At 50.7% G+C, this 23585-nt stretch overlaps 1 protein-coding gene across 6 annotated transcripts in view; it reads right to left on the bottom strand.

Moving 5' to 3' along the window:
- Positions 1-23585, bottom strand: part of RNFT2 (ring finger protein, transmembrane 2) — a 65130-nt gene that overhangs the window by 31763 nt on the left and 9782 nt on the right. For 5 of the 6 annotated variants that reach the window (XM_014854704.3, XM_070516142.1, XM_014854702.3 and 2 more), the window contains 2 exons: positions 20680-20780; positions 16913-17066 (listed from right to left, as the gene is read on the bottom strand). In XM_014854704.3, the coding sequence (XP_014710190.1) occupies positions 16913-17066; positions 20680-20780 (255 nt within the window). Of the gene's footprint in view, positions 1-3468; positions 14006-16912; positions 17067-20679; positions 20781-23585 lie in introns of those variants that run through there. The other variant, XM_070516145.1, reaches the window with a different exon arrangement.

The raw sequence follows: 23585 nt of genomic DNA, 5'->3' as shown, positions 1-23585 counted from the left end.
ATGGAGCCTGGCTGCCTCCCTAACCATTTAGCTGGAGAAGAGCAAAATAATCCCCACTTAGCTGGCTAATGAAGGCCCGCACAACCCAGAGAAGGGGTGGCCGCCACATACCCATGATGGGGCTTGGAGAGGCAGGGCAGGGGGGGCCTGAGAACCAAGGACTGGGGGGGTGGGCAGCGCGGGGCGGGGCGTGGGGGCACCTCCCTGCCTTGCCCTGTATGCAAATTCACACCAGCCATGTACACGCACTCCTCTGTTCCTTCCAGAGTCACTGCATACCTTCTGTGTGTCCCCATGCCTAAGCACGGGCTTGGCTGCTGTCATCCTTGCCCTCCTGGAGTTTAGAGTCCAGTGGGAGGAGATGCTCAACAGTTCTCTGGAAAAATGCACATGCCAAACTGTTCCCCACCTCTGTGCTACGGCTCTGGCTGTCCCTTCTCCCTGGCATGCCTTTTGGGCTTGGCTTTGCCTGGCTAACTCCCACCCATCCTTTAAACGCAGTCCCGAGGCCCCCTTATCTGGGAAGACTGCTGGGGGCTGGGTTAGGTGCTCTTTCTCCCTTTTCCCAAGAGGGCCTTGGGCTTACTGCTTCCCTGTCTGCCGCCCCATCGTACTGTGAGCTTTGAGCTTGAAAGTTCTGGGTCTGGGTCGCGCCCATGCCTAGCATGGGGTCTGGCACTCTGTCGATGTCCAAGAAATACGTTCAGAATGACTATATGAAGGGATAAATCATGTGACCTGGAACCAGTAACTTCTGGGCCTTGGTTTTCTCATCTACAGAGTAAGATCTTTCTGGGTCTATCAGTCTGTGAACGAGAGGGCAGGGGTGTAGCCCAGACTGTGAGGGATTGCAGGGGCCTCTGGAATGTTCAAACTGCACATTAATTATTGGGGTTTGGCCCCTCCCAAAGCCATAAGCAGGCCAAAGCTTTGCCAATCCCTCCAGCCTCTGTCAGGGGGCCGGTGTGTGCATTCAAGTTCTCTTGGCTTGCAAGGAACTGAAACTGACACCGGCCCACCTAAGCCCCGAGGGACCTTGCTTTGGAAGGATTCTGGGTTATCTCAGGCTTCAAAAGAGCACTGGACCACCAGGCCACATCACAAAGGAGTGCGGTACCACCAGGCCACATCACAGCGGGTCCAGAAGGACCTCTCCTCCTGACGTGCGCTTCTCCGTGCGCGTGAATCACCTGGGGACCTGACTAAAATGTAGACTGGCCCTCGATGCTGCTCCCAGGTGCGGACCGAAGGAAGGCACCCCAGCTCTGTGTCCGTCCCTCGGCTCCTGGGAGAGGGCAGGGGATGGCTCCTGCTGGAGCCAGGTGCCTGCCCAGGCTGACCAGTGATGGGCAGTGGAGCAGGGGCACCCACAACAGGCACGTTCCTGTGTATCCAGCTATTCCCAGAGGAGGGTGGGCCTTGGGATGGGGCAGCCACCCTAAGAGGGGCTGGCTGCAGCCGGGGTGGAGGCAGGCCAGGGCTATCCACTGCCAGCATCTGAGCCGTGAAAGGTATCATCTTTCAACGTGAAAAGTGATTTCCAAAAGCCCAGGGCTAGGGGAGGGGGCCAGAGGGAGAGTTTAAATAGCAGCTGTGTTCCTAATTTCCCCAGGAGGAGGCCCGGCCGCCCCTCCTCCGTGCTGAGGGTTTGCCATTAAAAACAAACAGTATCATTCGGTTCAATATAAAATGAATTAAAGGAAATTAAACTGCGGGGGCCATGTGGCGAGCCTTGTCCTCCATTGTCTGAAGCCGTTTTTCATCTTCCCCAGTGGGGAACAACAGCTTGAGGGGTGTGGAGGTGAGCAGGACTGACTGGATAAATAAATAAATAACGCAAAGGCCTCTCCCCCAACCCCCCCCAGTGGAGGCTGGGGTTCCGGACGTCCCAGGGGGCCTCTCTGCTCAGGCCCTGGCTCTGGCCCTGCTGCGTCCCTTGGGGGCAGAATGTAGCCTTTGAATGTCTCCCAGGGAACAGAGTGAAGGGAAAAAAACAAAACAAAACAACAACAAAAAATGATGTGCGGGGCCCCTGGGACAGAGGGAGGAGGTTGTGGACCAGAGGGGCTGGGAGGTGAGGGCGTGCGGTGCCTGGATTGGTGGGGAGACGCTCCCACTGTTCCTAGCACAGAGAGTAGCTGCTGCTGCCATCTGAGTTGGGGTAACGGAGTCAGGAGGGCGGGGGTGGAGAGAGATGGGCAGAGAGGACTCCGTAATGGTTCAGAGCAGGGGGTTCTGGAACTAGACTGCCCGAGTTCAAATCCCAGCCCTGCCACTTCCCAGCTGTGTGCCCTTGGCAAGTCACTTACCCTCTCTGTGCCTCAGTTTCCTTATCTGCAAAGTGGGGATAATAAGAGTATCTACCTCAGAGGGCTGTGTAAGGATTAGTTCATGTCTGTGAAGCATTTAGAACAGTAATGGGCACATTAGCTATTTGTTACGACTCTATTATACTACCATATAATATTTTTAATATTATTATGGTTGGTCCTCAGGGCATCTCACTTGGCATCTGGAAGACCAATCATCGAGTCATATCTGTGTCACAGACTTGCTGTGTGACCTTGGGTGAATGAACACACCTTGCTGGGCCTCGAATCTCTCTCTTTAAGCCAGGTACTATAAGCTATAGTCTGTATATAGTCTATAGTCATCTATAAGCTGGGATGGGGCCTGCTGGTCCATTCTCCCCTTCTTCCTTCAAAATAAAGTCCTAACTTTGGCTTAAGTCCACTGGCACCCAGCTATATGAAGATGCTCCCCAGCTCCCCAGGCAGTGACTATGACTGAGTGGTGGCCAAGGAGATGTAAGTGAAAGTGACAGGAGCAATTTCTGGGAAGTCACCTACAAAGGGAGAGGAACACTGATGACAGCGGACGCAAAAATCCTAAGTAAAACAGGAGCACACAGAACCCAGAAGCCAGTCAAAAGGATGCTCCATCACCATCAGGAGGGTTTCGTTCTGAGAATGCAAGGCGCAACAGGAAATCTAATAAGGCAGTTCTTCATACTGACAGTTCTAAGGAGAAATATCGAATGACTTTTGATCACACTCAACAACCATCTTTTATTTAAAAAATTCCAATAAATTGGGGCTCATGGATACTCCCCAGAATACAGCATCAGCCTCAGCCCCACCGCCGGCATCTTGTTTACTGGGGGATTGTGATGGTTAGTGTTATGTTTCAGTTGAGGTTACAGTATCCAGTTATGCAATCAAACGCCAATCTAGGTGTGAGTCATAACCCCACTCAGTTGACTTTAAATAAGGGAGATTATCCTCGATAATCTGGGTGAGCCTCATCCAATCAGCTGAGAGCCATAGAGCTCTGCGGAGGCCAGAATGTTCCATTTTCTTTACAAGGAAGAACTGAAGGCAAAGGCTTAGGCTTCATCTTACGTGCCGACATCGAGTGGCAGAGGCTGTCTGGATGGCGCATGGAGAAAGCTGAATCTGGGTGAAGCAGAGCAGTGATTGATTAGTGATGCCTGACACGGGCACAGGCTGGTAAATGGCAGCTCCTGTGCTGTTTGCCATCACTGGCTTCAGCACTTCTCTAGGGATTAGCGGGCACCTGGGCTACAAACTTCAAGCAGAGAAGAGAGAACAAATCCTAGGGTTGAGTGTGATCACCTGTTGTCTTGGGGTAAAACTCAAATTAGCCTGGTGATTTCAAATGGTCAAGTCCTCAAAACTGACGCTTGGCCACACTCACTTCTGTTGGTTTCCAGCAGAGACACTGGCCATATTTCACCCCTTGAGGTTTTCTATTTCCCAAAGTGTCTGTCTGCTCAGAATACTGAGTCCCCCCTCAGACAAAGCTTTCCTGCAAAGGCCAGATGAGAAGGATTTACGAATGCGCATGGATTCAAACTCCTGACCAAGGTTAGCAAAATTTTTCTTAAAGGGCCAGACAGTAAATATTTTAGGTTTTGTGGATCATAGAGACTCTGTTGCCACTACTCAACTCTGCCATTGCAGCCTGAAAGCAGCCACAGACAATACATAAATGAAGGAGCATGGCTATGTTCCGATAAAACTTTATTTACAAAAACAAGCACTGGGTCCACAGGCAGTAGTTTACCACCCCTGAGCTAGATTCTGCAGTACACTGTGCTCCTCAATAAAGGTGTTCCATGGTTAATAAGTGGGGGAAAATGTCAGGGAAAACAAAGTGAAATGAGTTTCTTGGCTGCAGGACTTCTCAGAGCCTTTACCATGTTAATGAGGAAGTGGGGATAATGTTTAAAGCATTTCGCAAAGTTATCTGACCATGGCACACCTTTGCATAAAATGCCTATTAACATCTCCCTAAGGCCCCAGAATCAAAGCTTAGTCAATGGTTTTGTGTTCCATTGGAGTTTGGTTAGATTCTGACTTTCTTGCTCACTTTAAACTATAAACAGAAAACTGTGAATGCTCTCTCTCTTCTTTAGAATAACAATACGTCAGGAGGCAGCACTTGACCTGTGTTATCTTAATTAATCCTCACAGCAGGGTTATGAGCTAAGTCCCGAGGAGTCCATTTGAAAGATGAGGACACTGAGGCTCCGTGAGGTTAACCCTCAGAGGCAGAAGGGGGCGGCGTCGGAATTTGAACCTAAGTTTCATTTCAGAATCTGTGCTGTTTCCGTGACCCCACGGTGCCTCCAGGACAAGACAATTTCTTGCTCATCTCTCTTGCTTATGTGCTCTAGAGTCTTCCTGGCAATGACAGACAGGGAGGTAAGTTGTTTTAAGAGCACACAGCACACCAACATTAGGTAATATTAATATCGCTAACGGTCAGCATATTTGTTGCAGGCTTTCTGTTCTGTTCCAGCAAAACCAGACGATGAGACAAGGACCAACATCTTCAGTCCCAGCTGCGGACAGAGCACCCGCTCGGCTCCCACCCTGGCTTCCTGCTCACCAGCGGGGGGACTTCCCTGGGTGACTCTGACTTTTAGTTTCCTCATCTGTAAAATGGGAATCATGACAGTACCTATCTCACAGTATTGTTGACAGGACCAAAGGAAATGATGCAAATAAAGTACTCTGCACAGTGGACACACAAACCGGAAGGAAACCTGAGAAATATTAGCTGATGTTCTGATGGTTACGTCTTAAGGCACAAGAGCTGGGTTTGGGTCCTAGCTTTTCCACCTACAAGCCCAGTGACCCTGTGACAAGCTGTTTAGCCTCCCTGAGCGTCAGGTTTATCTGTAAGATGGGTTTATTAGGCAAACCTGGCCATCCCCCTCACAGGGTCACTGTAAGGACTTTTTTAAGAGGTGGGCTGCCTTAGTGAATGAGACTGATATGCATCTGCCCGTGGGAATTTACGGTCCAGTGGAGGAGACAATGATCCGGTTAATTATGGAGCAATGTGGGAAGCGCTGGGAGGGAGGGGGCCATAGGAAAATAAACAAGCGGATCTAACATTGCCTTAAGGGGATGTGGGGGGCATCTAAGCTGAGTCCTGGAGAAACACAGAATCAATGTGTCAAAAGGGGCTAAACAAGTCACAGCTGTCCCAAAGATCCTTAGAAGAATCCCTTAAAAAAATCCTTAATAAATTTAAACAGTTCCCACAATACAAAAATCCAGCTGTTGGAAAAAGCCTAACTTTTATATATTACGTATTATGAGACGTGCAATTGAATCCTCAAAACACCTTCTGAGGCAGTGTGCTGTGCACCCCAAGATTTCCCACTGGAATCCCCAAGACCGCGATATGATGAGAGAGCGCACCTGGATTGTGTTATGTGAGATGACAAAAGGGACTCTGCAGATGGAATTAAGGTTACTAATCAGTTGATTTTGAGTTCATCAACAGAGAGATTATCTGAGTGGGACTAAGCCCGAGCCCTTTCAAAGCAGAAGGAGAAGTCAGACAGATGTGAGGCAGGAGGGGGGTTCCGCACGCCATTTCCGCCTTGAAGATGGAGGAGGCCACGTGAAAGGAGCAGAGCGTGGTCTCTGGAAGCTGGACATGATCCTCGGTCCACAGCCGGCAAGACGATGGGGGCCTCAGTCCTACAACCACACAGAACTGAATTCTGCCAACAACCTGCGTGAGCCTGGAAGGAGTTTCTTCTCCAGAACCTCCAGACAGGAGCCCAGTCTGGCTGACGCTTTGATTTTGACCCTGTGAGACCCTACACAGAGGACACAGTCAAGCCCGCCTGGCTTCTGACCCACAGAACGGGAACTAATAAATGGGTGTTCTTCAAGCTGTAAGCTGGTGGTAATTTGTTAGGTGGCAATTGAAAATATAGGTATATACATATAACTTTTGGGAGGGGCACAATTCAGCCCAACACAGTAGGGGAGCTGACCCTAAAACAAACCTCTGCCAAGGTCTCTCACCCCTGGCACTATTGACATTTGGGGCCGGATAACTCTTGGCTTCGGAGGCTGTCCTGGGTGTTGTAGGATGTTGAACAGCATCCCTGGCCTCAGTCTGCTAAATACCAGTAGCAACCGCTCTTAGTTGTGAGAAACAGAAATGTCTCCAGAAATTGCCAAACGTCCCCCTCGCTGGGAACCACTGCTTGACCCGCTCCCAGCCCCGCTGTGCAGGAAGCTGCTCTTCAAGGAGTTCAGCACCTTGTACACAGAGTGGTGTGCTGCGGGGGCCGCAGCTGAGGCCTGGGATACCCAGACCTGCCCTGGCCTAGACGGATGCCTGCTCGGAGTGGAGGGAGCGAGGGGGGCCGCGAGACCTCCAGGAAGGAAGACGACCTAATCAATGGGAAACCACTCTGAGAGCAAGAGTGCTGGCTTCAGGGCCCAGAAAAGAGAGGGATTTTAATGGCACAAAAAGCCTCATGAATCCTCCTGGCTCTCAGGTCAAGGAAACCCACCTTTCTTTCTTTTGTCTGCCCTCCCCTGATCCCCTGCACTGGGGCTGAGAGCTCACGGACCCTTGCCCTGCTGAAACCTCCTGTGCCGGGCTGTGGCTGGGCAGGCTGAGCCAGAAGTTGGTTAAGAGGATTCTGGAATAGAAAGGTCTCCTCCTTCCTATTCTTAGGGAAAAGACAGAAGGTTGGTCAAATGCCACGTGCTCTGGAGAGAACAGCTCAGCTAAATCTGTCCTTGTCTCCGATACAGCTGGTCCTAGCAATACCCAGCCACTAGACGCCTGGCCTTCAACCTTCTTAAGAGGGTAAAAATGACCATTTTAGAAATGAGGAAGCTGATGGCTCCAAAGCAGGAGGTCACGGGAGGTCATGTGTCCAAGGTTGCATAGGTAGTAAGTCCAAGAGCCAGGATTTGAACCCGGGTTTGCTGACTCAAGGCCAGTGTTCTTTCTACTCTGTGGTGCTGCGTCTATTTACTAGGGATCCAAGGGAGAGTTCTTCAAAGTGCCTGCTTTTATGTTTATCCATCTGAGAGATGGGCAGAATGGCAGCTGCCTGCGACCCAGACTATTGGGAGGATGAATAAACCCTGTCCTAAGAATGTTCTAGAACAATGCTGTCCAAGAGAATGTTCTCCAATGATAGAAATGTTCTATATCTGTGCTGCCCAACACGCTAGCCACCAGCCATGTGTGGCTATGAAGCACTTGAAACGTGGCTTGAAACGTGGGAGACAGAAAGTAAACACAGAACCCTCTGATCATTTCTGATCCTAGTGCACGCTAGGAAGGAAATAAAGTGGCAGTGTGATAATGCAGGTTGGGGACAGTCATGGTCAACAGGGTGGTCAGGGAGGTGACAGGGTCTCAGAGGAGTGACATTGGAGCAAGAGTTGAATGATGGAAGGAGACAGGGATAACAACATAGGGGGGAAACTGTCCCAGGAGGAGGGAACAGTAAGTGCAAAGGGCCCGAGGAGGAAGGCACCTGGGGGACCACGAGGCCACCAGAGGCTGGTCCAGAGGGAACAAGAGCGAGAGTCTTGGGTGATGAGGTTGGAGAAGGTGGGAGGAGCCAGACCAGGGAGGGCCAAGACATACAGGTTATATAAGTTATCTGGGTTTATAAGGACAAGTGGCTGCTCTAGACACCTGGCCAGTGTGATGGTTTGGGGCTGAGGTGGCAGATCAGTGGTTGCCATTGTTCACCCCATCCCCATCTTGGCTGGCCCATGAGCAGGGCACTCCCGGGAGGCCCAGGTGTGAGAGGATTCCCGACAGACCCTCTGGTGTCGGAAGGCATGTGGGAACTGGTGGCTCCCCCAGCCTCACACATCAGGGACTGCAGGTCCCTCAAGCAAACCCCAATACCAAAAGCCCTTCCAGTGTAATGACTATAATATTAAAAAGCAACCCACCCTCTCAGCGGACGGCGTGGAGGCGCAGGAAAGAGCATCTGTGCTGTGTACCATTAGGGGTCCCTGACAGATGTGCTCTTTTCCCCCCTCCCCCCCAGCTGCAAATGAAGACCCGTCCTTTTCTTCTGCCCAGACAAGGATTGATGAGGACTCGGAGAACACCCCGACAGGCAAGGAAAGGCTGTGAACCTCTTCCAGGCCTGCAATTTATCTTGAGGAGACTATTCACATCACTTCTTACAGGCTGGATTACGCTCTGACCTGGCACATTAATCTCGCCGAATAAAATAATAATAATCAGAAAAAGGGAGCTGGACAGTTGCCAGGGAGGCATTAATAACTGTCGCCCATGCCTTGGCGGTGTGGGGAAGGGGTGCCGGGTCCCATCCCCGCCCCCTTGCCCAGCAGTGCCCATCTGAAGGGGCGGGAAGTGAGGCAGCCGTGGTGGCCTGAACTTGGGGAATTTTATACAGAAGGTGTATGGGGACTTTGCTCCTCAATCGAGTCGGCAGGGAACTTACATGGGAAGGAGTGTGGTCTAAGAACTCAGAGCAGGGGTTCTGGAGTCGGAGTGCCTGAGTTCGAATCCCCGCTCAGCCACTTACAAGCTGTGTGGCCTTAGACTACTTCATTAACCTCTCACTGCCTTTGCTTTCTCCTCTGGAAATCAGAGAGAAAACAGCACCTGCTTGGAATGTAGAATGCTGTGGCTGCTGTAGAAAACAGGCGGGCAGTTCCTCAAAAAGTTAAACACAGAATAACCCAGCAATTCCACTCTAGGTATTTACCCAGAATAACTGTGTTCCAACAGATACTTGTACAGAGATGTTCACAGCAGCACTATTCACAACAGCCAAAAAGTGGAAACAACCCAAATGTTCATCCATGGCTAGATGGATAAACAAATGGTGGTCTATCCACACAATGGAATATTACTCACCCAGAAAAAGGAGTGAAGCACTGACTCATGCTACAATGTGGATGAACCTTAGAAACATTATGCTCAGTGAAAGAAGCCAGACACAAAAGGTTACTATTGTCTGAGTCCATTTAAATGAAATGTCCAGAATAGGCAAATCCATAGAGACAGAAAGCAGATCAGCGGTTGCCAGAGGCTGGGGGAGGGGGACTGCGAAGAGGTATGGGGTTTCCCTTTGGGGTGATGAAAATATCTTGGAACTAGACAGAGGTGCTGGTTGCACAACCCTGTGAATGTACTAAACGCCACTGAATTGTATACCTTAAAATGATTACTGGTTAATTTTATGTTATGTGAATTTTACCTTAATAAAAAAAAACCACAGCACTTGCCCTTGTCAGAAGCAAATGAGTTAGAGCAGTGCCTGGCCCACGGGAACGGCTGAGTCCACATCAGCGGCTCCTCTTGCCATCAGGGTTGTTACCACAAGGTTTGCAATCTTTGGCAAGTTACTTAACTGAGTTTCCACTCTGTGAAAAGAGACATCACCAGCATCCACCCTCCCAGGATTGTTAAGATGAAACCAGACCATGTCTTCAGCAGACTACAAACTCCACGAGTACGTGCATTCTCGTCTCCCTTGTTCACTGGCGGATCCCCAGTGCCTAGCACAGTGCCTGGCACAGAGCTGGCATTCAGCAACTATTTCTGAACAAATGGCATTGCTTAACACACTGCCTGGCTCCTGGTACTTGCTCATCAATGTCTGGCTATATTTATTAGTTTGGCTGCCTCTTTGAGGCTCTGTACTTGGTCCTTTCTAGCACAGAGAAGTGAGCACTACTTTGCCTGGCAGATTTCTGTGTCTTTGTGATAGAGATGTTTGGACACCTACCAAATACAAGAGGACTGAGCTGAACTGAGAATGGAGTCTAAGCTCCCACTGCCGCTACAAGAGGAGATGGTGAGAGTTCGTATAGCTGGTTAGACTATTGACTCATCCACTCATCCACCCATCTACCCACCTATCTGTCTGTCCATCCCTCCATTGAAATATCCACCCATCCATCGAAATATTCACCCATCCATTCACCTGCCCAATCATTTGCCTACCCACGTATCCACATATCCACTAACCTTCCCATCCAGTCATCCAATTCACCCATCTACCTATATATCCATTCAAACATATATACATACATACAACGAACACTTCTGGGTGCATATGAGATTCTGGTGATCCATCAACAAACAAGCTAGACGCATTCATTTCCTGCTGTCACAGAGGTTAGACTTGAGCAGAGAAGGCAGACAATTAAACAAGCAATTACAGTCAGGGCAGTGAGTGCTGGAGCGAGGGGAGTACAGGGTGCTGGGAGAGCCCTTAGGAGGGGCCCCATCCCCATCCTAAAGGGGCTGGAAAGGTTTCTAAGGGGCTGTGATCTGCCGGAGGAGCAGGGGTGGTAGCAGTGGTAGGAGACAGGGCAGCACACAGCCCTCTCTGGGTTAGTTACTCAGTGTCTCAGGGCCTCAGTTTTCTCATCTGGAAAATGGGATAAGAAGAGCATCTCCCACACGTCAGTATGGAACTCGTCAATGTGTGTAAAGAAGTGGGGTGTGGCTGAAGCACTGAGAACAGAGTGGGGGAGTGAACAGGACGGAGGGAGTGGAAAGAATAAGGATGCTGCACAGGCAGGTGTGAGCGGTGGTGAAGGGCTGCAAAGCCTCAGCTGCCTCCTCTCCAGGCCATGGCCAACCTGGCCCTCATTTCAGCCAGCTCCACCACATCTGTTTATCTTTGCAGCATCTCAACCAGGATTTTGGTAACATCTCGATCGTCTACAGGAAGAAACCTGTTCAGGGACATTAAGTGACCTACTCAAGGCCCTGTGGCTGGAAAGTGGCAGGGTCAGGAATGGCCCAGGAGGTCCAGCACCTGGTCCCTTCAGCGCCTGGCAGATGACCTCTTGAAGTGGCCATGGCCTTGGGAGCTGGAAGATGTGGATTCTTATTCTGGTTCCACAACTGACCCGCTGGGTGATAATGGACACATTTTCTCACCCTTCTCTCAGCCTCAGTATAACAAGTGAAATGATGGCCGCCCAAAGGTACCAGGTCTTAACCCCTGGAAGCTGTGAATGTGGCCTTTCTGGAAGAAGGGTGTTTGAAGACCCGATTGAGTTAAGGCTCTCGCGTGGGCAGAGTACCCTGGATTGTTCAGCTGGACCTTAAATGCAGTCACACGGGTCCTTACAGGACAGAAGCAGAGGGAGACTTCACACACAGAAGGGAAGGCTGTGTGACCACGGAGGCAGAGACCAGAGTGATGCGGCTGCAAGCCAGGGCCACAGGAGGCAGGGAGCGGGTCCTCCCCTAACATCCGGAGGCAGTGCTGCCCGGCCGGCACCCTGGTCTCAGCCCAGTGATACTGATTGCAGACTTCTGGCCTCCAGAACTGTGAGAGAATAAATTTCTGTGTGAAGCTACCCAGTTTGGGGTAACTTGTTACAGCAGCCACCGGAAACTAAAACTCATTTTTTCATCTAGAAAGAGGTGATGATAAATTCTATCTCGCAGGGGTGTTGAGAGCCTTAAAGGAGTCAGCATGTGGGAAAGAATCTAGCAGAAAGCAGAACGTTCTAGGTGATGCGTAACCCTTGACTGCCTGCTTCCCATATCTTTCTCCCACACCCACTTGGGGGCAGAACTTGGGCCCTGAAGCTGTGAAGCCCGGGGCTGGAGTCCCAGTGCTACCAGGTAACAGCCACGCGACTCTGAGACACCGCCAGCCCTCTGAACCTTCCATGTGCTCATCTGTCAATCAGAGAAACAGCAGCTCCCTCAGATGAACAGCACGAGCCAAGTCAGGCAAGTCAGACACGAAGTCCAGAGTCTCAGGTACACAGTTGGTGCTCAATAATTGCAAGCTATTATTATTCTAGGCATTCAATGCTGAACTAGTTTCCTCACAGGCCTGGATTCACGTCTCCTGCCCTCAGTGGATACTGAAAGATTTCCTGTCTTAGTTCTGTCTGTAGATAATCAACCAGAAGGCACAGGGCGGGGATGGATTCTCACTCCAGTTTCTCTGCCATGGCACTCACTCACCTGATTACACAGCCCTACTCTGTGCCCGACACTGCTAGGTCTTGCAGACACACTGGTGGACAAAACAGACTTCTAGTAGGGTGGGGAGACAGAAGTGAATCTAATAATCACACACTACGTAATCATAAAATGTCACAACTGCTATGAAGGAGAAGGTTCTGCGGATCTAGAAGGGACTTTGGAGCGGAGGCCCCAAGAACGAGCAGCTGGAGTCACGTCCTGACCACAGCAGCCCGGGCTGAAGCCAGCGCAGACGTGGCAGAGGGACTCCTCGTAAAGCGTGCCATTTGAGAAGTCTGTTGTATGTCTACACCTGTGAGACCATCGCAGAGGCAAGACAGCCAAGGCACTGCTCACCCGCAAGCGTCCTCGTGCCCCTTGGGAGTCCCTCCCTCTGGTCCCCTTCAGGCAACCGCTGATCTGCCTTCTGGCACCACAGGCTAGTTTGCATTTTCTAGAGCTTTGTATAAATGGAAGCATACAGTATACTCCTTTTGGTTATGGTCTCCTTCTCTGTGCATAATTATTAATTACTTTGAGATTCATTTAAGTTGTTGTGTCAACAGTTCATTCCTTTATATTGTTGGGTCCTATTTCATTGTTGGATATACTGCAATTTATCAATTCACCCCTCACTGAATTTGGCTGACTCTGGTTCATGGCTATCACAGATAAAGCTGTACGGACATTCATGCAGAAGTCTTTATATGCACATACGCCATCATTCCTCTCGGGTAAACAGCTAGGGGCAGGATGGTTGGACTGTCTGGTGAGTGTATGCTTCACCTTTTAAGAAATCACCAAAGTGTCTTCCCAAGTGGAGGTACCGTCTTACATGCCCACCAGCAGCATACGAGAGCTTCAGTTCTTCCACGTCTTTGCCAACCCTTGGTATGGTCAGGCTTTTTAATTTTAGCCATTGGAGTTGACGTGTGGTGGTGTCTAATTATGGTGATAATTTTCATTTCTCTAAATGATGTTGAGCATCTTTCCACGTACTCAGTGGCCATTAGTATAACTTCTTTGGTGAAATGTCTGTTTAAATCTTTCAACTATGTATTAATTGGGTTGGAAAGAGTCTAATATGCCTGCTCTTCACAAAGGTCTGGGAGGGTCCAGGGAAAGCAACGAGGGGCGGTAAAACTCCCCATGGGCAGACGCTGTTGTCACCCTGGCCCGGAAGGTGGGGCGGGGGCAGTTACCAGACAGAAAGCTGTCTGCAGAGGGCTGCCCGTGATGGGATCTGTGCCTTCAGATTTATTTTCCGCGTCTGTGAAAGGGGACGGCAGGAACAACTGCACCAGCTTCCTGGCGTTGTGGCGTGGCTTCACTGAGTTAATGCCGACTCGTGGTACCCAGGAGGGAGGAGACCAGGTGTGGCTGGTAGAATAACCCCCAAGATGTCCACATCCTCATCCCCAAATGTTGTGAATTTGTTACCTGCCATGGCATAGGGCCTAGACAGGTGATTACGTGAAGGGTCTGGAGACCGGGACAATGTCCTGGATTATCAGGGCGAGGTCAGTGTCATCACAGGGTCCTGAGAAGACGGAGGCAGGCGGGTCAGAGTCAGAAAAGGAGACGTGAGGACGGAGCATGGAGAGAAGGCCTCGGCCTGCCGTGGCTGACTTGGGAGATGAAGGAAGGGACGCGGTCCTGCCGACACCTTGACCGGAGCCCAGTGAAACCCATTCTGGACTTCTGACCTCCAGAACTGGAAGATGATAAACTTATGTTGCTTTAAGCCGCTAATGTGGCTTAAATGTGGCAATGTGTTACAGCCGCCACAGGAGACTAATTTACCAGGGGAATAAATACCTCTGCCCCTCTCTCCTTTCAGGCCTCTCATTGGCTGAACCCAACTGGAAGCCAGGGGCCACAGGTCACCCAGGTCAGCCTCCAGGGCAGAGAGCAGACTGAGAAAGGGGGAGAGCGTATCTGGAGGGGCAAGAGGAAGACATCCAGCACAACAATTATCCCCATTTTACAGACAAGCAAACTGAGGCAGAGAGAGGCTAAGTAACTTATCCAAGGTCACACAGCTGGTCGGTGTGGAGCTGGCAGCCATAAGACTAAGTAATACTTAGAAGTATTTCGAATCATACCTGGAGCACTTACTATGTGCTGGGCACGGAGCAAAGCATTTTCTATTTCCCACCAGCAACAGTTCTTATGGGGTTAGTACTTATTGTCATCAGTTGACAGATGAGGAAACTGAGACTCAGAGAGGGTTTGTCATCTGCCCAAAGTCACACAGCTAGGGGTACAGCTGAGACCTGAACATAGACAGGTCTGATGCCAAAGTCCATGTGTGTAACCACTGGGCCATGTGCCTTCCCAGTGTCAAGTCCCTGGTGCCCACCTGGTGTCTACCTGGTATGTGGCATGAGTTCCACGGGCAAATGGTAATGGTTATTATGGTCTTGGGTGGGGGAGGGAAAGTGAGGGTATCTCAGGACTTATGCTTTTCTTTTGGTGAGGAGGATTGGCCCTGAGCTAACATCTGTGCCAATCTTCCTCTATTTTATGTAGGATGCTGCAGCAGCATGGCTTGATGAGCAGTGTGCAGGCCTGCACCCAGGATCCAAACCCGCAAACCCCAGGCCACCAAAGTGGAACACACGAACTTAACCACTACACCAGTGGGCCAGGCCCTCTCAAGACTTTTTTAAACCTATTGTTTCCTCTCTTGCTTTTCTTCTGTCTCTTTTTTTGTCTTCATGCCATTTTAGATTTCCTGCCATCGCCTCTGGGCTCTAGAGCTGTGGTTTCCCCTAAGAAAACCTCAACAGCCTAGGATTTTGGCTCATTAGATAAATCACATGGTGTGGTGGGGAGCGAAGGTGAGGTGTGGGGGGACAGAGTTGGACTCAGGTGACCCTGGTGTGAAATAAGAAGAAAGGCCTACGTTGGTCTCTGCCCCCGGTTTGTGACATGGGCTCCTAGCTCCCCTTGTAATCAGGGGTGCTGGGGGCATCTTCCGTTCTAACGGGAGTCTCTGATCCCAGCTCCTGACACCGAGCTCCTAAGACCTTTGTAATTTCCTGGGTGATGGGAGCATCTGACACCCAACTCCTAAATCCCTTGGAATTTCCTGGAGCATCTTTTGTTCTAATGAGGTGGCTCCTGGATGGGGACCGGTCACCAGGCAGACCAAGCCAGGATCAGCCCCACCTCCTTCACTCCGGAGAGGGGAGCGGGGCTGTCAGTGGAGTTAATGCTTGATCAGGCCTACGTGATGAAGCCTCCATGAAAGTCCTAACAGCACGGGGTTCAGAGAGCTTGTGGGTTGACGAATATCTACATGCCGGGAGGGTAGCGCACGCCAACTCCATGGGGCAGAAGCTCCTGTGCTCAGGACTCTTCCAGACTCGCCCTGTGTACCTCTTCCTCTGGCTCTTCCTCTGTGTCCTTTGTCATAGCTTTTATTATATAATAAACTGGTCAATGCGAGTGTTTCCCTGAGTTCTGTGAGCTGTTCTAGCAAACGACTGAGCCCAAGGAGGGGGTCACGGGAACCCTCATCATAACCAGTCACTCAGAAGCACAGGGGACAACCCGGACTTGTGACTGGTGTCTTTAGTGAGGAGGGGGCAGTCTCGCGGGACGGAGCCCTTAACCTGTGGGATCTGACAGTGCCTCCCGTAGATGGTGTCGGAACTGAGTCCCACTGCAGGACACCCGGTTGGTGTCAGAGTTGCTTGATGGTGTGCAGGAAAACCCACACATTGGGGTCAGGTGTGTCAGAAGTATTGAGTGTGTGAGTGAAAAAGAAACCCAGGAGTGTGTTTTTCCTGCACGCCTGGCCAAGGGGTTTAGTCAGCTGTCACTCCAGATAGAGGGATAATTCCGACCTGTTCTTCTGTCAGCCACTGCCTGGGACAAATGCTGGGCTTTTGAAGTTGAAAAGACGGCTGTTTTCATAGAACGCAAAGCAGGAGTCTTCCGAGGTTCTGCAGTGTGCCTGCCTCTGTCTGGATTCCCTGCTCTGGGTCTTCTTGCAGAGGCAGTGGCAATGATTATGCACTAAAGGTGCTGTCTGGGCCTAGCCCTGCTTACTCCTCTGCATGACAGTGGGCATCCCCCAACACCTCCTCATCCCAACCCCTGCCTGCGGGTCTTCCCCACAGTTCACGCGAAGCACGACGGCCACTACTCCCTTCCTGCGTCCACGGCAGACATCACTAATTGATCACGGAACTCTTTCTTCCTGCGCCTCAACACCCTTTCCAAAATGTGCTCCCGGAGCCACAAAGAGTCAAAACCTACGAGAGCCATCCTCCCTGGGAGAAGCAGGACTCAGACCAAGCCAACATGCTTTTTCTCTCTCTCAGGAGACGTTTGGATGAAAACTGCCTCAAGGGCAGCTCTCAACAACGGCACTCAGGAAATGCACTTAAAGAGCAGAGGGGTGACAGGAGGTGGTGACAGCAGAGAACCGTGCTCAGCTTCATGGAACTAGAAGAGGTGGGCGACAGCATCTACTAGCTCGGGCTCTGTCTATGTGACACGCTAACCTCAGCTCTGCCCTCGCCCACTCTCCTGCTCCAGAAGGCGCTCCCAGAATCCCCTGCACGATCGGCGTGATGGGGGTGACCGGGCAGCTGCGGCCCACGCCTACCTTGGACTTGACGGCCAGGATGATCTTGGGCAGGGCCACGATGAGGCACTTGAGGGCAATGGTGATGTACTTCAGGACGAAGTCTGCAATCCCCACGATCCACAGCAGGTCGAAGAAGTCCAGCGTGTCCAGGTTGGGCTTCAGGAATATGAGGCTGCGGGGAGGGCTCAGAGTCAGGATGCTGTCTTAGGATCACTGGCCCCTGGCAGCGACCTACTCACTCGGGGAGCCTTGTAAGAATTACCTGCAGAAAGAGCACTGAACTGGGAGTCAGACATCTGTGTCCTGTTCCTGAATCTGCTACAAACTTGCTGTGTGACCTCAGGCAGGTGTCTTAACCTCTCTGAGCCTCAGTTCCCCTGAGGATTAAAAGACTAGATTGGCCTGGAGCATCATTAAGGTCCCCTCCAGTTTTATGGGTTTACAACAGGCTTCACAAGAGGAAGCAGAAGGAAGGAAGGAAGGAAGGGAGGGAAGGAAGGGAGGGAAGGAAGGAGGGAGGGAGGGAGAGAGGAAGGAAAGAAGGAAGGAAGGAAGGGCGGGCGGGCAATACTACAAAGGAGGGAGGGAGAGAAGGGAGGAGGCATATTGACATGCCAGACACTGTGCTAAGCTTGCTGTATCTCATTGCCCTGCACAGAGAGTGCTGCTTATCCCCACTTTATAAATGGGGTGCTGAGGCTGGAGACATGAAGTAAGTGGGTCAAGGTCACACTGCATGATAAACATACGGGGATTAGTATCAGACACACTTGAATTTGAATCCAGGCTTCTCCGTTTACTGGACGCTGGGCAAATAACGCTATCTCTGTAAGCCTCAGTGTTCTCATCAATAAAATGGGCATCGTTCTCTCCCTCGTAGTGCTACTGGTGGGATTTGACAATAGACACACTACAGACTCTGCCACGTGGCAGGGACAATGACAACAGTGACTCGATGAGGCAGGCACTGTTATCGCCCCATTCTGCAGATGAGGAAACTGCAGCACAGAAAGGTCAAGTAACCAGCATGAGCTCCTCCAAATATAAGGGGCAGTGCTGGATTCGCACCCAGCCATCCCAGCTGTATCTGTGCTCATGACTCGGAGTGCGTCGACCCATTCTACTCTCCCCTGACCAGGTGAGTCAACCTCATGCTCAACTTCTGTACTTACCTCGCGGGAGACACACAACAAGCAGTTCTCAAACTGGCACCCGTCTGCGGACCACGCTTTGAGTAGCACTGCCGTCCACCACCTCTGAGGTTGGTGATGTTATTTGTAATAATAACAGTACAGTCAGGCACCACATAACATTTTGGTCAATGACGGGCCACATGTATGACGGTGGTCCCATGAGATTAGTACCACACGGCCTCGGTGTGTAGTAGGCTGTGCCATCTAGGTTTGTGCAACTACTCTATCATGTTCGCACAATGAAGAAATCGCCTAACAACACATCTCTCAGAACATATGCTGGTCGTTCAGCAACGCAATGACGGCAGTCAAAATCTCCTGGCTCTTTACATCGTGCTGGCCCTACTCTACAGGCTTTCCAGCTGTTGACTCATTCTGTCTTCCCAAAGACTCTATGAAATAGGTACCATGGTCCATCCCCTTTTGAGCTGGGGAAACTGGGGCGCTAAGGCGGGAGTCACCGGGCCATGGCGTCTCAGCTAGAACAGGGCGCCAGGATTGCAACCAGCACCTGATCTGTGCTGGGCCCCTCTCTTTCCTCCCCCCGGATCAGAGGCTCTGAGCAAAGGCCAGGTGGAGTCCTATCTGTCCCCTGGAAAGCAGGAAACAGTCACAGCCCAGAGCGGATGCTTCTGAATGCTTCCGACACACTCTGCTGGGCTGGCAGAGAACGGTGCCAGTGGGGGCCCCTGATTGTAGCATCCTAGGGATGAACTGGTCTACTTTGTAACTTGTATTTTTAAAAATCTATTTCTATTTATAATAAAAATCTCTGAAGAGCTAGAGTAGGGCAAATCAATGAGAACAATCTATTTTGGCAATCTCTCACAATACCTTCACTGTCCTTCCACATCCCAGCCCTTTCTCCACGGGATTCCTCGCCTCTAAGCTTGAGTGGCCATCCATGTTTTAATACAAGGAGAGGCTGGCAACTCTGAGCTCCCTTCCTTGGTTCTGCTCTTGTCCTTCTCTGGGGATATTCCAGGCTAGTTCGTTGACTTCCACACTTTGCTCCTCTATTACACCTCTCTGATCGCAATAAAATGAAGAGCTGCTACCACCTTCTTTTTTTTTTTTGGTGAGGAAGATTGGCCCTGAGCTAACATCTGTGCCAATCTTCCTCTATTTTATGTGGGGGCCGCCACAGTGTGGCTTGATGAATAGTGTGTAGGTCTGAGCCCAGGATGTGAACCCGCAAACCCCAGGCTACTGAAGCAGAGCACAAGAACTTAACCACTATGCCACTGGGCCGGCCCCTGCCTTCCACTTTTATCTCAGAGACACCAGGTGGTATTATATTCACCTGTCTGGGTTTTAGTTAACATCCTGGTGTTTCTTCCTGTTTTTGCTTTTGGAGATGAGGTGGTGCCAAAGAGGTTTTCCACCGTTTGATCACTAAGTCCACTTATTTCTACTGGATGCTGTGAAGTTTAATGAACTGATATATTTTATTGTCAGTTTTGCTCATTAGGCACAGCCACCAATAGATACAGTAATTCACCATAAATGAATAGTATTAGTTATGATACGATTATGATATATCCAACATCTCAGAGTTTACCTGGCACTTTGCATGTATGATAACATTTGGCCTTCCTAATAACTAGCCTGTCCAGGTGGATAAACCAAGAATTAATTTGGTCCCAGTTTCAGGGAGATGGAAACTAGAGGAGGCTAAAGGCAGCTCCATTATTTGCCAAAGGGCACAAAGCTGGTGAGCGGCAGGACTGAGAAACACTCTGATATTGTCATCAGACTTCAAATCCTGGGGAGAGCCAAGCTCACTGTTAAGAGTTACCTCCTGGGACCAAGACTCATTAGAAAGGGCTTCATTTAGCCTCAGTGTCCGCACCTGTGAAATGGGGACAGCAATACCCTGCTGGGGCACTGGGAGGACAAAAAAAGATAATGGCTGTTGGTGTCACTTACAAACACACTCCAGACCATCGACATCAGTAAGGAAGGAGGCTCAGCACTGTTGCTTTTCCCCTAAGCCACTCACTCTCTTTCTGTGCTGCCAGTTTGACTGAGCCCCAGTTTGATGGGGGCGCAGAGGTCTGAGCCTATAAATGCGATCACGCCCAGAGAATGACACAAGCTGGAAATTCATCCAGGGTTCTGGGAAACCCCACCTCCTAGATCCTCCACCAGGACCTTGACATTCTGGGTCAGACAACTAATGTGGTGTGTGAAATACACGTTGATGCCTTAAAACTAACTCCCCAAAGTGCTTTTACGGGGTGCCGCAGAAAGTGGTGCATCTGCTCACTCCTCAGAGTCCATTGTCAAAACAGATATGCATGATCTGAAAGCCTGGCTCCAGTTTCACCTCTGTCCTAGAGGTCTTCCCCGGCCAGCCCTCCCCCACCATCCACTAGGTGGCTACTAGAAAATGTGAAATTACACATGCGGCCTTGCCTTATATTTCTACTAGAAGCTCTGCTCTACCATGTGTGTCTATAACAACAGGGTGAAATCTGAAAGTTACAACGTGACATAGAACTGCTGCATTGCTGTCACGTGAAGGGGTTGTGTCCAAAACCCAAAAACGCACCCCCCACTTGCCCACTGGGGGCAGACTCCCCAGCTCACCTGTTGTACAGCTGCTGGGAACTGAATGTGTACAGCACATAGAGGGTGTTCCCCGCCAGGAAGGCCAAGATCCACAAGATGACCAGCACCGACCTCTTCTCCTGAAGACAAAGCAAGAGATCTGTGGGGCTGCTGCAATGCCAAAGGTGCACATGGGAGAACATTCCAGAATGTTCTCTGACAAGTGGCCACTTTTCCCTTTTTCAAAGATTTGGAAGAAGCAGGGCTAATGGTGAAAGGAAGCACGTTGGCATCTTTCCATCCCACTGGAATCCAAGGGGTGGTCACAGAGAAGGTGACAGAAATGTCGAAACTCGCTTGGAGAACTATCCAGAAAGGCAGGAGAGCACTGTGGTTTGCCGTATAGATTCTGGAGCTGGACGGCCTGGGTTCAAGTCCTTGGTCTGCAACCTGGGGGCTGTCCAACCCCGGGCAAGTGAATAAACTCTTTGCATTTCCTTTTCTTCATCAGTAAAATGGGTATATATTATATCTGTCTTATGGAGTCATGAGCATTACTGTGCATGAAACACTTAGAATAGGGCCTGGCATGTATTCAACGTCAGTCCACATTTACTGTTAGGAACTGAGGCACAGAGAAGTAACTCTTCCTCAAGGGCACATGTTTTAAGCCTCAGTGCCCTCATTTGAAAAGGGGGATTTTGTTAAGGATTAAGTAAAATCTATAAATGTAAAACATTCGGTCTGGGACAGGCTCATATTTCACGTTTGCTAAATGGTAGGACCTATTATTCAAGACTTTACAACCCGGCAGTAGATTCAGGATCTACAGGTGGGAAACTTCTGTTCTTCCTTTTTCTAGCACAGCCCTCTGGGCAACCGCCCTGGACTGATCGCTCAATGGAAGGCCACATTTACAGGATTAAATTCAAAGTCGTCTGCACGGCCATCAAAGCCATCCACCATCCGGCCTCTTTTCTCTTTGTTCAGCCTCATTTCTGTTTAGTCCCCAGGAAGACAAGCTGGAAAACCTCCGTTTGCTGTTTCCCAGTAGCTTCTCGGCCTGAGAGCAATCCTGGGAAATTTCTGGAGGAGACGCGGAGCAGGCGTGTTCCCGCCTGTGGACCCAGGGAGACACACACAGACCCCCGAGCTGCTGATTCTCAACGGCTCGTCTTTTCCTGGACCAGGGCGGCTGCATTGCTGGAAGAGATGAGGTCATAACTTTCCCAGTGTAACTCTCCCTGCGGTTTCGGTAAATGCTCCACCGTCTCCAGACACGGCTCAGTGCCCCACGCACTGTTACGATGTACGTTTCCACAGAGCAGACAGAATAAATGCATCTCCATCCACCCATTATTTCAGGAGCGGTCAAGGTTAACGACCCTGGCAACCACCTCCAGCCAACCAACTGCTCTTATCAGTGTGATTAATCCACTTGGCAGCACTTGTTACCCCAATAAATAATGGATTCCAGTTTAATACTCCATAAATCCAAACTAAAGGGGGAATTAGCAACGCCCTGAGAAGCCAGACTCTGGGGGACACAGGGGTAGTTCTCTAGTAGTAAGTTGAGATTTCTAAACCTGCTAAGCATCACACAGACTCTCCTTCACAGAAAATATGCACAGAGAAGCAAAACGTCCCTGGCGACTTCATAGGGTCCAAGGACCCCAGGAAGCCTGTCCAGGGGTACGGGCATCCTCTTGCCCCCTAAAATTCAAGTCAAGGCACCATTTGGATGCAACCACATTTGGGAAAGAGCCAGCCCCCAAAGCCACCCACTATGGTGTTGACCAACCTACTGTTCTAATAGCAGCAGAAAGGGGTTTGCGTGAAGAAGAGGAGACTGAGGGTCAAGAAGAACCTCTGGCTCCATGCCCAACTCTGGACCTCAACGTGCTCTTATGTCAAATGGAGACTGAGCTGCCTTTCGTGCCTTGTGGAGGCCCAGGTGCTTTTGGGAAACATGACCCCAAAGAAGGGTAAGAGGGTGGTGGCTGTTACGGGATCACGTGTGCAGGAGAAAGCACAGGTTTATTAAAATAGCTCACTTAGACGTTTCTATACGCCAGGCACTGTGTGGCACATCTCTAGGCGCTGTCTCCTTTAATCCTCTCAACAGTGTAGGAAGCTGGAGTGAGCAGTTCCTTTTCCAGAGGCGGCACCTGAGGGTGAGATCACCAAGGGAACCTGTCCAAGGGCTGGCTGGTGGATGGAGGAGCCGGGATTTGAGCCTGGAGCGAGCACAGCCTGTGGGTGCAATGCCTGGCTTCATTTCCTGATGCCATCACTTGCACAGGCAGTGTGAACTTAGGCAAGACACTGAGTGTCTCTAAGCCGCTGTTTCTTCATTGGGAAAACGAGATCAGAGTAATTTTGCCTCCCTCCCAGGCTGCTGGGACGGATGTGCAAGACGAGCTGTGCGATGGGCCAGCCCTGTGCAGGGCACAGTTGATGCTCGGCAGATGTTAGAGGGCATTCAAGATGATGGGGTGTCCACTCAGCAGCGCCAGTGGGATGGCCTTCACCGTGAGGGTGGGTTGGAAGAAAGCGAACTGGTTGAATGCGAGGAGGGTAAGGGTCTGGGCCGAGGGCATGTGGGTGACAGATGCTGCTGTTGGAAGGGTGTGGGAGAAGGATGGTAATCCAGGATCTGCCCAGGGGCGGCAGGCAGAAGAAGGGCCTCCCAAAGACGGCCCCGTCCTCATCCCTGCACACTGGGAATGTGTTAGGTTACAGCGCAAAGGGGCATTCAGGCTGCAGGTGGAGGGAAGGTTGTAATCAGCAGACCCTGAGACGGGGCGAGTCTCCTGGATTGTCCAGGTGGGCCCAGTGCGATCACAAGGGTCCTTAAAAGTGGAACAGGGAGACAGAATGGCAGAGTCAGAGGGAGATGTGACTGTGGGGGGATGCTCACAGAGACGCAACGTTGCTGGCTCAAA

Source organism: Equus asinus, chromosome 8 (assembly GCF_041296235.1).
Source record: "Equus asinus isolate D_3611 breed Donkey chromosome 8, EquAss-T2T_v2, whole genome shotgun sequence".
Taxonomy (NCBI): domain Eukaryota; kingdom Metazoa; phylum Chordata; class Mammalia; order Perissodactyla; family Equidae; genus Equus; species Equus asinus.
The sequence above is the reverse complement of the archived record's forward strand: the minus strand, read 5'-3'. Positions and strand labels throughout refer to the sequence as shown.